Source organism: Chionomys nivalis, chromosome 7 (assembly GCF_950005125.1).
Source record: "Chionomys nivalis chromosome 7, mChiNiv1.1, whole genome shotgun sequence".
NCBI lineage: Eukaryota > Metazoa > Chordata > Mammalia > Rodentia > Cricetidae > Chionomys > Chionomys nivalis.
In genome coordinates this window covers 75,063,529-75,077,732 of record NC_080092.1, presented here as the reverse complement: position 1 = coordinate 75,077,732, position 14,204 = coordinate 75,063,529, and the positions used below count along the sequence as shown (strand labels likewise).

Sequence of the window (14,204 nt, the reverse complement as noted above, 5' to 3'; positions counted from 1 at the left end):
TTAAAGAAGAGGGAGAAAGAAGGAGCCGGGGAAGGAGTTAGAGAAAGGCAAGAGTAGAAGGCCAACCGAAGGGTTAGCGGGGCTCTGGGAAGGAAGGGGTTAATCCGGAGCTCGCCCCCAAGAAGTCTAGGGGAGTTAGCGGCCAGAGGCGGGACTTGAGCTCGGCCGTGGAAAACAACAGGCCACCTCCAGCACCAACACGGTTAAGGGGGTGGGTCCCGAGAAGAGCCACGTGTCGAACCGCAAGACTATTGGTCCTCCCGGAGTTGTTTGTGCGCGGCCATTGGCAACGTCAGGGCGCAGGGACAAATCGATTGGTTAGGCGTTGGAGGTACAACCAGGGCAGGGATAGGGAGGAGGTGGCCGAAGCGCTTCTCCGGGCCGAGCTGGGCCAAACGGAGGGCTGGTGTCAGCTACTCCAGGTCCGGGACAGCAGCAGAAGCCGAGCCAGAGCCTCGGGTGCCGTCGCCATGCGCTGGGTCCGGGCGCTGTGGAAGAATGCGTCCCTAGCCGGGGCGCCCAAGTACATCGAGCACTTCAGCAAGTTCTCCCCGTCCCCGCTGTCCATGAAGCAGTTTCTAGACTTCGGTATGGAGTCAGCGTAGGTGGGCACCGGGGGCGGTGGGCGCGGAAGAGGAGATCCTGGCAATGACAGGTTAACGCCCGAGGTAGAGATTCTGGCTGGCAGGAGGGTTGGTTTGGAAGAGTATGGACAGGAATGGGTAAACGGCGAGGCAAGCCTGGCTGCCCAGAAAGAGTTAAAGGGTGCCCCCTTCACACTGTTGCTAAGAATGGGGGCTCGAGGAAAGCGTTGGGAGGGGCCATGGAGAGTAAGAGGCACTGAGGATATAGGGCCCCATCCAGACGTGATAGAGCTAACGGGAGATCTTGGCTACTGAGAGTGGGGACCAGAAGTAAATAGGGGACGTGCTGCTGGGAGTACCAGGTAGATCCAGTCGTCTGGAAGACCTGTGCTGTCCCCGAAGGGTGGGGTACTTCTGAACTGAGCGAGCGAGAAATCCCAGGCAGCTGGGAAGGGGGCCCTCTGAGTAGGAGGTGTTGGCTGGAGGAGCTCCCCTGAGTGGTGAGCCTCCACCAACTGCAGCTGCCCACTGGGCAAGGACACTTGAAGATCAAATCTGTTCTGGCCTGGCAGCCTTTTCTAGCTGAGCAGAGCCCGAGTTACCATGAGGTAGTCAGGTGGCTTACACCCTCCTATGACCGTGCCTGGGTTTCTGGAGATCACCCGCTACCAGTGTTCTGGGGGCTGGAGGTGGCTTTGGGGCAGGAGAAAGCTGTGCCAAGTGGTGGATGGAGACAAGGTGTGCCCTTCTCTGTCTACATGGCATTCCCATGGTGCCAGCTGGCGATCGGGAGTGGGCCCAGGTCTTTCAAGAGTTGGCTTAGGTTACAGCTGCGTCACAGACAGGAAGACAGGGAGGTGGCAGACAAGATTTGGGCACCTGTTTCCCAGGAGGTGCCTCTGTTTCTCCCTGTTCTCTTGGAATCTTGAGCTTTGCTTGAAGGGAAATCCTTCAGCCCCAGCAAAGAATGACAGCTGGAAGGGACCTGCAGGAATCCATCCTCCTGTGTGAGGAACACCGAGCCCCTCAAAAGGATGCCGGCATACCCTGGGTAGCAGAAGCAAGGCCCGGTTTTGACCCTAGGTCTCCTGCCTCTAGCTAACAGTTCTCATTCCTCCACTGCCTGTCCCTCTTGACCCTGGACCAAGGTCCCCATTTGCTTCACAGATGGCCATTAAACATGGCCCATCCTGCATTGGCATCCATCTGTTTCTTCGGCCTGGATGAGATGGGCTGCCTCAGGGATAACGCTGAGTGTTCTTACAGTCCTGGGAATCTCGTCACAGCACCCCAGGGAGGGAAGGATCTCTTAGGTCCCTCTGACCCCTGGGTCAGTCCCCTGAAATGAGTGCCCCCCTAGAGGGATGGAAAGAACCGTGATGTGATTTAGGCCAGAACAGTTCAGAATGTGCCCCAGGCGTATCTTGTCTCCCTGGTTAAAGGCGGTGGGGTTTTCGCTAAGGGTCAGTTGATGCTACTGCTCCTGGAGTGTAGGCGCAGAGGGCTGGTTCGTTCCCGGCAGTCTCTGCCTGCACTGATGTGTCAACCTGGGTAGTGGGGTCTCTGGGAAGGCTCCATGCCCTGCCAGTTCCCATGGTTTGCAGCTGTTGATCCACGCCTCTCTTACCCTCAGGATCCAGCAATGCCTGCGAGAAAACTTCGTTCACCTTCCTCCGGCAGGAACTGCCTGTGCGCCTGGCCAACATCATGAAAGAGATTAACCTGCTTCCCGACCGGGTGCTGGGCACCCCCTCAGTGCAGCTGGTGCAGAGCTGGTGAGGCCCCGCACGTTCCATCCCCCTTCCTTTATCGTCATGTTCCTCGATTCTTGGGTCAGAGGCTAGGACAAAGGCAAGGCACACGGGCTCCACGAGACTGGGGAGTTGCCAAGAACACGTGGAAATGCTCAGCCTGAACAGGGACAAAGATCAAGTTCAGGCCCTGTCTCATAGTCCTGCTTTCCCTGGGAAACTAGGGTCCCTCCAAGAAAGTGCAGCTTTCCCAGCTGGAGCGAAAGTCATGCGAATGTCAGCAGTAACCCTTGACCTGCTCCTGGAGCCCAAGCCCCTGTTTGCCCAGGTAACTTGGGAAAACAAGAAATAAGATGACGGTGCAGTTATCCAAGTGGCAAGACAGTTATCTGACTGTCTTGAATACTGGGGAAGCACCCAGTTAAACACAGGCAGCACAGTTGTCCCTTCCCCAAGCATTCCAAGGGCAGGGATCAAAAGTTTATTACAGGCAGTCGTAGGCACAGAACTCTGTCTAGAGCTGGTAACTGGAGGCCACTAGCCAATAACTTCACATGAATTATAAACAAAGGTGTGTCTGTCCCTGGGCGTGTCCCTGGCTGGTCATCAATGGGCTTTTGTGGCAATCCGACAGAAATCTCGTCTTCAGGATTTGCGAGGTGGAATGACCGAGGTTTCCCTGGAGCTTGGGAGCTTGTGTCAGTCCTGTCTGTGGACCCAACACTGTCCCGTGTCTAAGCAAGTAGCAGCTGACTGTGACGCTCAGTAATAAAATGTGCCTTTGCCTAGCACGCCAAAGCCCTGGGTTGTTCCCTAGCAGTGGAGAAATAGCTTAGGCGGCACTACTGTCACTGACCTATGTATAATCCTAGCTCGGGGGGCTGAGGTAGGACAGTCAGGATTTTAAGGCCAACCTGAGGAACTTAGTAAGACCCTGTCTCAAAATCAACTAAGGGCTGGTTGGGCCAGGTGGGACAGTGGTGGCTCACACCTTTAATCCCAGCACTCAGGAAGCAGAAGCAGGCAGATCTCTCTGAGTTCAAAACCAGCCTAGTCTACACAGCTGGTTCCAGGATGGCCAGGGCTACATAGAGAAACCCGGTCTTGAAAAACCAAACAACAAGAACAAAGTGCTGGGACTGTAGGTCAGTGGTAAAGCAGCTGCCTGCTGTAGATGGGGCCCTGAGTTCAGGTCTCAGTGTCACACATACACAAATACAAAGACACAGCAAGTTTCCCACAAGGAGCCCTCAGTGTCCCTGGGAGATGAAATTCTGCCAAGACAGGGCAAACAAAGTACAGTGCAAACAAGTGGAGTCGTCACGAGCAGGGAAGGTTAGGGGTTTTTTGGTTTTTGTTTGTTTGTTTATGAAATGACATTGATTGTGACATCTCCCACTACAGAGATTTTGTGTCCATTTTGACACTCGTGAAACACAGAAGCGTAAACAGAACACATCCGCCCTTACCCTCTTTCCTACAGTCCCTGCTAGGATGTCCTGCGGTTCTTTGGTGCCCTTCCAGCACTGCGTCTATGCAGGGATGTGCAGCTCCATGGCTTATTCTAGAGAGGTGGGCTCCAGTAAGGGACAGGGTTGTACACACAAGGTCAGGTGTGCTTTAGGTGCTCAGTGCCTGCTGACTCTCGACATGGAGAAAACTGAGCAGGGTGGAGGCGGTACCTGTTTTCCTAGTGGTTAGGAGATTGAAGCAGGGGGATAATGCGTTCAGGAGTTCAAGACCAGCCTGGGCAACATGTTTCAAAACAAAACAAATGTGAAAATTGAAACAGATGCACAGAAGGACTTGGATACTCCACAGCTGGAAAGAAAGGCAAGGCTGTGAATGTAACTGAGAAGGTAAGGGGTGGGTGGAGGGCGGTTTGATTTTCAGGTGACCCAACCAGGTCACCCATCACTGAGCACTGCACCAGGAGGTCCAGGACCTCTGAGCCAGTCTGCATGTCTTACCACAGGGTAGCAGAGCTGTGGGGAGGGAACAGAAGGTACCATCTGTTCTCCCTGCCCTCCTCCAGTCTGTCCGGCTGACTGGCTTGGCTGGCTCACCAGCTGGTCCCTGACTTCATGACAGGACTTCTCAGAGCCCTCCCAAGGCGCTGTCCTAAGGCAGTCAGGCAGGGTGCCATATGGAGGGCAGGGGGTTGCTGGACCGCCTGTGACTCCTCTTCCCGAGAGCCCTGAGACATCTTAGGGCTTAGCCTGACTTATTCTTCTCTCAAAGCTTGGAAGGACTGCCAGGACATAGCAGGGAGGGGAAGAGTCAGAGAAAACATTCCCCCAGTGGATAATTCAGCCTCCAGGAGCTTGCCAAGGTGGTGGTTGGTCATCTTGATACACTAAAGAGCTGCAGAGGGGGTTTGCAGAGCCGGTGGGCCTCAGCTACAGCAGGAGACGCGTAAATGGGAGATCTGATTTGTTCCCGGAGCTGGGGTGTTTTTCTGTGAGACAGTATTGGGTAAACTGTAGGTGACTGGGATAGTGGGCTGGTGGGGGTGGCCAGGGCCTTCTTCACAGGGAGCCTGGAAAGAGGGCCACTAGCCTGAGGCTGCTGAGTATAGAGCAGAAGCTCCCACAGGGGACACGGGGCGGGGGGGGGGGGGGAGCGGCAGGCAGCATAGTTAAATACACAGTCATAGTTAATACATAGTCATAGTTAATAGATCACTCGAGGCCTCGGCTGGTGCTTGAAATGATGATTCCCAGTTCAACATAAACTTGATCAGTTCTTCAGCTGCTCAGACTTGGAGTAGTGGGGCCATGTCTTGGCAGTTACTGGAAGGTGCGCTACTCCCTAGGCTTGGCAACGGCATGTGTGACGCTTGGGACTGAGAGTCGTGATGGATGCACAGCAATGTGGTCTTGCTTGGGCTCAGCTTCCTGGCCTTTATAGTGGTGTCCCAGGCTGTTTCTCAGGGTCCCATATTTACTGAGAGTGTGAAATGCATTGTCTTCGTTAGGCTTACCGTTGCTGCGATGAAACACCATGACCAAAAGCAACTTGGGGAGGAAAGGGTTTATTTGATGGACACTTCCATATCATGGTCCATCATTAAAGAAAGGCAGTACCAGCTTGCACCCCATTGTTTACTCAGCCTGCTTTCTTCTAGCACCTAGGACCACCAGCCCAGGGTGGCCTCACCCTCCTCTATCAACCACTGATTTAAAAATTGCCCTACAGACTTCCCTACGGTCCGGTGTTATGAAGGCATTTTCTCAGCCGGTGCTTCCTCCTCTCCAGTGACCCTAGTTGGTGTCAAGTTGACATAAAACTAGCCAGCACACACATCTAGGATTTAGACAGTGCCAGCCATGGTCCCATGCTTCCGGGAGGTCACACTGGTCAGTGAAAGGTGATATAATATGTCAGATGTCTCAGAGGCAATACACAGTGAGGAAAAGGCAATACACAGTGAGCCAAATGACAACACATCCAAGGTCGTTGGAGCATCAGGGGCCATCCCGTGTGCCGGCTCAGGTCGTTGGAGCATCAGGGGCCATCCCGTGTGCCGGCTCAGGTGGTCCTGTAGTCTTCATGACCTGCCCTAGCATGTAAGTCTCTTCACTATCTCCAGATAAGAGATGGAGGCGCAGGAAGTGGGGAGCCGTGGTTAAGGTCAGTTAGGGAGTAGTGGTGGATCTGGGCTTCAAACCCAGACCACAGGTCCCGTAGGCTGCGTTTGGGAAGGGACAGGAAAAAGGCTTTCTGTGGGGTTATGCCGCAGGGCAGTGATTTCCACATTCCCACGCACATCTGTGGGAAAGGGAGCTCACCTTCAGCAATGATTCGTCTTCTGGTGCTCCCAGGGTCCAGAGGGGTATCCATTGGTTCCTCTCAGGAGGAAGATTGCCTGAAGAGGCTTGGATGGGTAGGAAGGTTCTCTAGGAAGCACAGCCAGTGAGTTACCCCCGTCACTGGGTTTTGTGGGGTTGGAAGGAGTGTATGGAGGGGGGTGATTCAGTGGCAGGGTATGTATGTATGTGTGGATGGCCATCACCCTCTCATCCACCTTCCTGGTTTATCCACAAGGTGTGTAGACCCCAGGCCTTGCCTATGAAGAGCCCCACTCCCACTCTACAGCCATTGTCCTGAGCAGAATAGGAGGCCGAAGACCCACCCACAGGAGCTGGAGCCTGCGGGAAGCCAGCCTGTCTCTCCTGGCCCACACTAGGTAGCTGATGAGTAGTCCTACAGGTAGTGATCCCCAAGGCATTTCTTAAAGCTAAGTCCTGCCTCACCCTGAGCCTCCTGCTGTGAACCCCATCTTTCCCTTGGGCTGGTGCGTCCCAGTGTTCTTTGGGAACAGCCATGTCCAAACCTAAGCTGGCTGCCCATTCACAGAGTGACTTCAGAGGTGGGCCATCTCTACTCTCTCCCTTCATGCAAATAGCCATCCTACTTATGTGGCCGTGGCCTCCTTCACGCTCTTGTTCCCAGCAGCTTTTGATGCCGGTCCACACCCACAGATACACAGTCTTCACATTTACACGCTTACTCCCTTGGCTCAGCCATCCCTCCACTCCCACACACTATTTGCAGGTGGCTGCACGCCCTCCTCCCTCCACTGCATGCCTCTCCCCTCAGGCCTGCATTCCACTCCCGGGAGGTTATTGTCTAGGGGATGGATGGGGGTGCCTCTGTGTTATCTTGAGGGCTTGGGAACACTAGATTCTACCAAGGAGGGCATGGGTTAGTCCCTAGGCCTTCCCCTCCAGACCTGGACACACACTTAGCCTTTAGCTTGCTCAAGTAGCCCATCCCAGTGTCTTTCTGAAGGATACAAGCTCTACTCCAGGTAATGTGGAAGGCCAAGCCTGTGGTACCTCAGTGCTAGACCAAGAGCCCGGAACAAAATCCCCGTCTTCTCCCCTGGGTCGCAGGACTGCATCTAGCCATAACTCCCTATGAAAATGGCCCTTTGAGGGGCAGGCAGTCATGTGAGTCTCCACAGTGAACCCAAGCAAACCCAACAGCACTGCCTTTGTCAGTGTGTCCAGGTACCCTATGTTCCATGTCGGTGGCCATGCAACCAGTTCCACCTCTTCCCTGAAGCTCACCGCACAGCCCTGCCTGGGCTTGGAAACTGGGACCCTGCCCATTGCTACCTTGTGGTGTGCCCAGAGCCTCCTGTCTCTGACTCTTCTGTCCCCATGCACCCTGGACCTTGAGCAGGGGTCATGTGACCTCACCCTCTAACTGTTCCCTCCTCTTCTTTTCCCTTCCCTCTTCCACATGTTCATGCTTGTAGCTTCTCTCCCAAGTACCCCCTTTCTCAGAGCCACCTCATTAGTGACCAGAGGCCCTAGTGGGCCTACGAGCCCAGGAGGGCAGCAGTGTAGACCACAGCAGTAGCTCAGTGAGTCAGCTGTCATGCCTCTCTGAGGAGACTGAGGTCCTCCTGATGATGATATCTGCCCTGGGCAGGGTGAGAGCAATCTGACAGGAAGATGGTCTCTTCGTCCTTCCTATTCTTGCCAGTAAGCAAGAAGAGCAACTTCCACAGGCCTTGTGCTAGGTTCTGGCTGGGAAGGACAGGGAGGAGGTCTGGGGCCCCAGACCAAGCCTGTCCCTGCTCCCAGTGCAGGCTAGCCTAAAGTGTGGCATGGCTCATAACCTAAAGCACAGGCAGTAGTGAAGCTGAGTGGCTGTACTCAGCTGGTGACAGGTTTGGAGCAACCAGCATTCTGAGTGCTCACTGTGTGGTGGGGATAAGAACTTCCACCGTTCTGGTGCAGAGACAAAGCCAGAGAAGTTCCGCAGCTTTCCTGGGGCCACACTAGAGCCCAGCAGAACCAGCACTTCTTTGATGTTAGCTGCGGGATCTACACAGAAGAGAACCTGAGTAGTGGTTGAGGTGAGAGTCTGAGCAATGGCAGCTCTGTAGGTGGCTGGAGTTGTGGATACCCATGAGGCTTTGCTGTACTCCTATCCAGCTGTGATGCTGCTCCAGGGCTCCTTCCTGCCTCTCTTCTCAGAGTTCTGAGTGCTTTGGACTAGGTCCTAACCTGGCCTCTCTTCTGGACACACTGCTGGGCCTCAGGAGCAATCCCTGACAGGGTTCCAGGGAGCCCCTCCCATCCTAGGGCCAGAGTGGTTTTGCCATAAGGAACAGAGGGAGACTGGTACTCCCGCTTTCCAGAACAAGACACAGACTGGGCATATCTGTAGGGGAAGCTAAAGTCAGAGCGCAGTGGGACAAGGGGTCAGTGGTACCAAATTGGCACCATCTACTACCCAGGCCCACCTCATATGTAGAAGCTCAGTGCCCTGACTCTGCCTTGTCTACTAATTTTTCCTAAGTGGAGAGGAGACCCTGCCCCTCTGCCAAGCCGGTAGGTGGAGCAGACAGTAGGGCCCACCCACACCCACACTCTGCTCTTGCAGGGCAGAGTAAGCCTCCCTGGTCCTACCTCAGGACAGAACTAGCCACACCTACTCACCCTTCTCAACTGAGGCTCCCTAGAGAGTTTCCAGATCACTGTGGGAGCGGCCCTGTGCCAGCCAGCCTGTCAGTTGCACCCATAGTCCACTAGATACCTTATCTCCTTGTGGGAGGTGCCAGGATCTTTGTCTGTAAAGGCCCTCAGCAAGGCAGGTGGATGTCTGAGCCCTCTGTTACTGTGGCCTTTGGTACAGTTGGGCCTCAGTCCCCTGTCCTATGCAGCCTCTAGCAGGGAGTGATTTCTGGTCCCTCCTACGGTCGCTGTTACAGGATTCTGAAGCAGAGAAATGTGCTGTAAGGGAACCAGCAGATTCGAGGTCTCCTTGTACAACTTACTAGGTTGCCAGGGAAACCCAGAACCCATGGCTACCATGGTGTCTGAGGGGGTGGGAGGGAGCATTCTGTAGTCTCAGCTGAGCTCAGGCCCCTTCTCCCTTCCCACAGGTATGTCCAGAGTCTGCTAGACATCATGGAATTCCTGGACAAGGACCCAGAGGATCAACGGACCCTAAGCCAGTGAGTGAGCACCCTCTTCAGGGACAAGAAGGCGGGTTCAGGCAAGGACATCTTGGTCAGGGCCCCAGGGATGGAATGCCAGCTGGGTGCAGGAGGAGGCCCCTGCCTTCAGGGGTACCCTAAGAAAGTGGGAGACAGGCTACTTGTGGGAAATCCTGGTTATCTGAGAGCGATGCAGACTCCAGTTATCAATATGCCAAGAGAACGTGGTGAACCCTGACCTCAGGAACAGACCTTCAGCTGCAGGCAAGAAGATGGATGGGCAGCTGGGAGAATAAGGGTGGACTGAAGGCAGCTGAGCACTGTGCCCCCGTGGTGCCCAAGTCTGAGACTGCCTTCTCTGAAGGTTCACCGAAGCCCTGGTCACCATCCGGAACCGGCACAATGATGTAGTACCTACCATGGCACAGGGAGTGCTGGAGTACAAGGACACCTACGGCGATGACCCCGTCTCCAACCAGAACATCCAGTACTTCCTGGACCGCTTCTACCTCAGCCGCATCTCCATCCGCATGCTCATCAACCAGCACAGTGAGCTCTGGCTGCCTCGGAAGGGCAAGGGGTCCTGGCAGGGCATGTCGGGAAGGGCCACTACCCCTGACAGGAAAGCAGGGCTCCCCACGAGTTACTGGCTTACGTCAGGTGTGGTAGCATATGCCTTTAATCTTAGCACCTGGGAGGCTGGGGCAGGAGGATTGTATGCTTGAGGCCAAGCTTAGCTACATAGTGAGACTTTGCCTCAAAAAAAATGTAAATAAATAAATAAAAATAAGCCAGGCAGTGGTGGTGCACGTCTTTAATCCCTAGCTCTTGGGAGGCAGAGGCTGGTGAATGTCTTGAGTTTGAGGGCAGCCGGGTCTATATAGTAAGTTGCAAGACAGCCAGGGCTACACAAAGAAACCCAATCTCAAAAAAAAGGGGGGTGGGGCTGGAGAGATGGCTCAATGGTTAAGAGCCTAGCTGTTCTTCCAGAGTTCAATTCCCAGCAACCACATGATGGCTCACAGCCATCTGTAATGAGATCTGGTGCCCTCTTCTGGCCTGCAGATGTACATGCAGGCAGACCACTGTATACATAATAAATAAATAAATAAATAAATAAATAAATAAATAAATCTTTTAAAAAAACAAACTATACATTTAATAAGGTGTGATGTGGGAAAAGCCTATAGAAGGACTGCTTAGGGGTATAGAGGCCGTGGGAGGCCTTGACCTGGGGGAAGACTGGATTTGGGGGTCATGGTTAGCATGGAGTGTACAGAGCTTACAGATGAGGTGATGGGTACAACATTTGGGAAATCGGAGGGCAAGGCCCTGTGAACTAACCAGCAGTGTCCTTTCCTGTCTCCACAGCCCTCATCTTTGATGGAAGTACCAACCCGGCTCACCCCAAACACATTGGCAGCATTGACCCCAATTGCAACGTGTCTGATGTGGTGAAAGGTGAGCCCTCCCACCTCCCGCACCATAGGTCTGGCCCATTAAGGAGCTCCAGGGACCCTTCCCATATAACCTGGACAGAGGGTGACCCACTCCCAGTGGGTAGGGGCATGTCCCCATGGGTTTCATGTTGGTGATGCCCAATGTCAGTACATTATGGGCCAGCCACCCATAACCTGAGTGGTTCCCTCTCCTCCCAGATGCCTACGACATGGCCAAGCTCCTATGTGATAAGTATTACATGGCTTCACCTGACCTAGAGATCCAGGAAATTAATGGTAAGCAAATGAGCTGGTGTGTGTGCATGCATGCTTGTGTGTGTGTGTTTGTGTGTGTGTGCGCGCGCGCACAAGCGCGTGCATGTGTTTCAGAGCACTAGGGACAGGCAAGAGCAGGGAAGCTGGAGGGTCAGACTCCCCTAGAAGGGAGCTGTTGTGTATTATTAATTTGCTGGATAACTGCTTATCATTTGACACATGCATCAAGGTCGGGACCTGTGGCAGTTTACTACTGAGCATGCAAATGCATCAGCTAGTTTCAAAGCCTTGTAAGTGATAGGCTGATGTCTTCGTCCTTGTGCGTGAACAAGGACGTTCTTTGTAAGTGAAGGACATGATGTGGGGTCAGAGGACAAAGGCCAGGGAGAGTGACGTGTGATGGGACACCTCCGCAGACCGCAGTGGCTTAATTAAGAGATCTTTCTGGGCGGCCAGTACCTACGTTACTAGCTACGGCAACTTGGAAGGTACACAGCCACCTGTTAGGCACAGCTGTGGAGGGATCGGTCTGGAAGGTGCATAGCCACCTGTTAGCCATAGCTGTGGGGGGGGGTCTGGAAGGTGCACAGCCACCACCTGTTAGCTGCAGCTGTGGGGGGGGGTCTGGAAGGTGCACAGCCACCTGTTAGCTGCAGCTGTGGGGGGGGGTCTGGAAGGTACACAGCCACCTATTAGCTGCAGCTGTGGGGTGGGGGGTGGGAGGTCTGCTCTGAAGGAACAAGGGCTACGGGGATCGCCCTGTCGATAAGATTGTGGACCCTGCTGTGCTTCTGTTCTTGGTCTTGATTCCCGCAGCCACTAATGCCACCCAGCCCATTCACATGGTCTACGTCCCCTCCCACCTCTACCACATGCTCTTTGAGCTCTTCAAGGTAAGAAGGCTGTCCTACTGAGGGGGCACTGGGAGGGCCAGCCCTAGGCCCTCAGCTTCAGCAGCGCTTCCCTTACCGTGTCCTTCATTCCCTCCCCAGAATGCCATGCGGGCCACTGTGGAAAGCCACGAGTCCAGCCTCACTCTCCCCCCTATCAAGATTATGGTGGCCTTGGGTGAAGAAGATCTGTCCATTAAAGTATGGGACCCTCGACTTGGGAGGCCATGGGAATTAGGGTGAGGAGTGGAGACTGTAACCCTGGAGGGCATCTCACATGTTCCTTGTCTCCCAGATGAGTGACCGAGGTGGGGGTGTCCCCCTGAGGAAGATCGAGAGGCTTTTCAGCTATATGTACTCCACAGCCCCCACACCCCAGCCCGGCACTGGGGGTACCCCACTGGTGAGATGGCTTCCTCCTGCCCCCTGGCTCCTGCTCTCCTAACTCCCAGGCATACTCCACCCCCACCCATGACTGTGTGGTGACAGTCCTGAAGCCAGGCCTTCCATCTCTCCACTGCTTGCCCCCTGCCTGCTGATCATCTATCTGCCCATCCGTCCATCTGTCTATCCGCTGAGCTGTCACTTCTCCTCAATGCTCTCTCTTCCCTCTTTCTTTCTGCATTGCTAATTGCTAGCACTTTTGTCCCAGCTCCCGTGGAATAGGCAGCGTGGGCTTAGGGAAGGGGCTCGGGCCTCTGGGTCGAGCTCTCCTGTCCAGCTTCCCTCTCTACTTCCTCTGAAGTTCCCCTGTCTACCATCTACCACCATCTGCTCCAGAAATGTCCCTTCCTCACCCGTGTTCCAGCACCCCTGCCTGTCCCTAGCTGGGCATCCCTGGCTCACTTTATGACCTGTGACTTAACCTGCAGGCTGGTTTTGGGTATGGACTCCCCATTTCCCGTCTCTACGCCAAGTACTTCCAAGGGGACCTGCAGCTCTTCTCTATGGAGGGCTTTGGCACAGACGCCGTCATCTATCTCAAGGTGAGGCCCACTGGGGGCAAGTTTGCTGCTAGCAGGTTTTTACCCATCCCTCATCCTGGCTCCAGACTCCGAGCTGAGCCTTGGCTCCTCAAGTGTTGTAACTTTAAACTAACATGGTAGGGAATGTCAGGGGTCCAGGATCTGTGAGTAGGACCCCTCTTCTGGGGACTCAGGCTGGAAGAAAGAGGGGCTTACAGATCTTGGCCTTCCATGGAGTGGGAATGTGCCTTGGTGAAAGATAGAAACTACACAGCCCAACCTCCTCCCTCTCCTTTTTACCTCCCTGTCCTTTGAGGAAACAGCTGTCTGGAATGGACCAGAGCAAAATACAGAAAGTTCAGACCCTTTAGGGACGTTTCTAGGTCTGGGGTACCTGTCTCAGCTAGCGTCTGGTATGGGGCTGACTGAGATGTGGGTTAGGATGCCGGGGCAGAGATCGTCAGGGCCCAGGTGGGAAAGGGAGGAGTGGGGAAGCAGGAGGCTGATGGAAGTGCTCCCTAGGCCCTGTCCACGGACTCAGTGGAGCGTCTGCCTGTCTACAACAAGTCTGCCTGGCGTCACTACCAGACCATTCAGGAGGCCGGTGACTGGTGTGTGCCGAGCACAGAGCCCAAGAACACATCGACGTATCGGGTCAGCTAGGGGCCTTCTCTCCCTGGCACCCGGGAGGATGCTGCCACCTCTGAATCCAGCCACCACAGGGACCTTCCCTATCCCCTGGGGTACAGAGGGTGAAGCCGGGTCTCCCTAATGGCCAGGTCTGTCTTTGTAGGAATCTCAGTGACCCATCTGTGGTGGTCCCTAAGTGCCAATCTCTCTATGGAGAAACCTAGGGTTTTTCCCTGGAGTCTGGTCTCCATGGTGATGCTTGAGGGTTGGGGATGGCTCTACCTGTTGGGTGCCCCAGAGACACTTCTCCATGGCAGTTCTCCCAAGACCGGAGCTGTCAGTTTTCTACCAGAGACCCCAGGTCCCCTCACTGCCTGCACAGTCCTGGCCTTCCGAGTGGCTTCCCCACTTGCCTTATGCCCACACTCTGGACAAGTATACTGGGATGTGTCCTGTGTCCGTGTTAAGAAGGATGGAGTGCCCTCAGGTCTGGAGAGAGGATGGAGGGAAGGGTGCACCCTTGACCTGGTCTTACAGCCTCTCTCTGCCTCCACTGTGGACACCAAGGCTGCAGCTGGGAACTTGAGAGTGGGTGGTGGTTTTCACCCAAGGCCCACGTCTAAATTAGCGGCACCTGGGAAAGCCCAGAAGTAACCTGCCCCACCAGGATTCCAGGGCGATCTTGGCAATATTTGTGCCACTTCCTAAACC

The 14,204-nt window shown here is 54.6% G+C and overlaps 1 protein-coding gene across 3 annotated transcripts; it reads left to right on the top strand.

Annotated features, from left to right (window-relative positions):
• Positions 1-315: 315 nt before the first annotated feature.
• Positions 316-13,731, top strand: Pdk2 (pyruvate dehydrogenase kinase 2). Of its 3 annotated transcripts, none has more exons than XM_057776205.1 (11): positions 316-588; positions 2,218-2,359; positions 9,240-9,311; positions 9,658-9,842; positions 10,665-10,754; positions 10,952-11,029; positions 11,825-11,901; positions 12,001-12,099; positions 12,194-12,301; positions 12,771-12,884; positions 13,386-13,731. In XM_057776205.1, exons 1-11 carry the CDS (start codon positions 471-473, stop codon positions 13,524-13,526), a joined length of 1,224 nt encoding a protein of 407 aa, XP_057632188.1. In that variant the 5' UTR covers positions 316-470; the 3' UTR covers positions 13,527-13,731. The 3 variants fall into 3 exon arrangements, with proteins under 3 accessions (XP_057632188.1, XP_057632187.1, XP_057632186.1); XM_057776204.1 differs by having other exon boundaries at positions 578-668; XM_057776203.1 differs by lacking the exon at positions 316-588 and adding an exon at positions 825-946.
• The last annotated feature ends 473 nt before the right edge of the window (positions 13,732-14,204 follow it).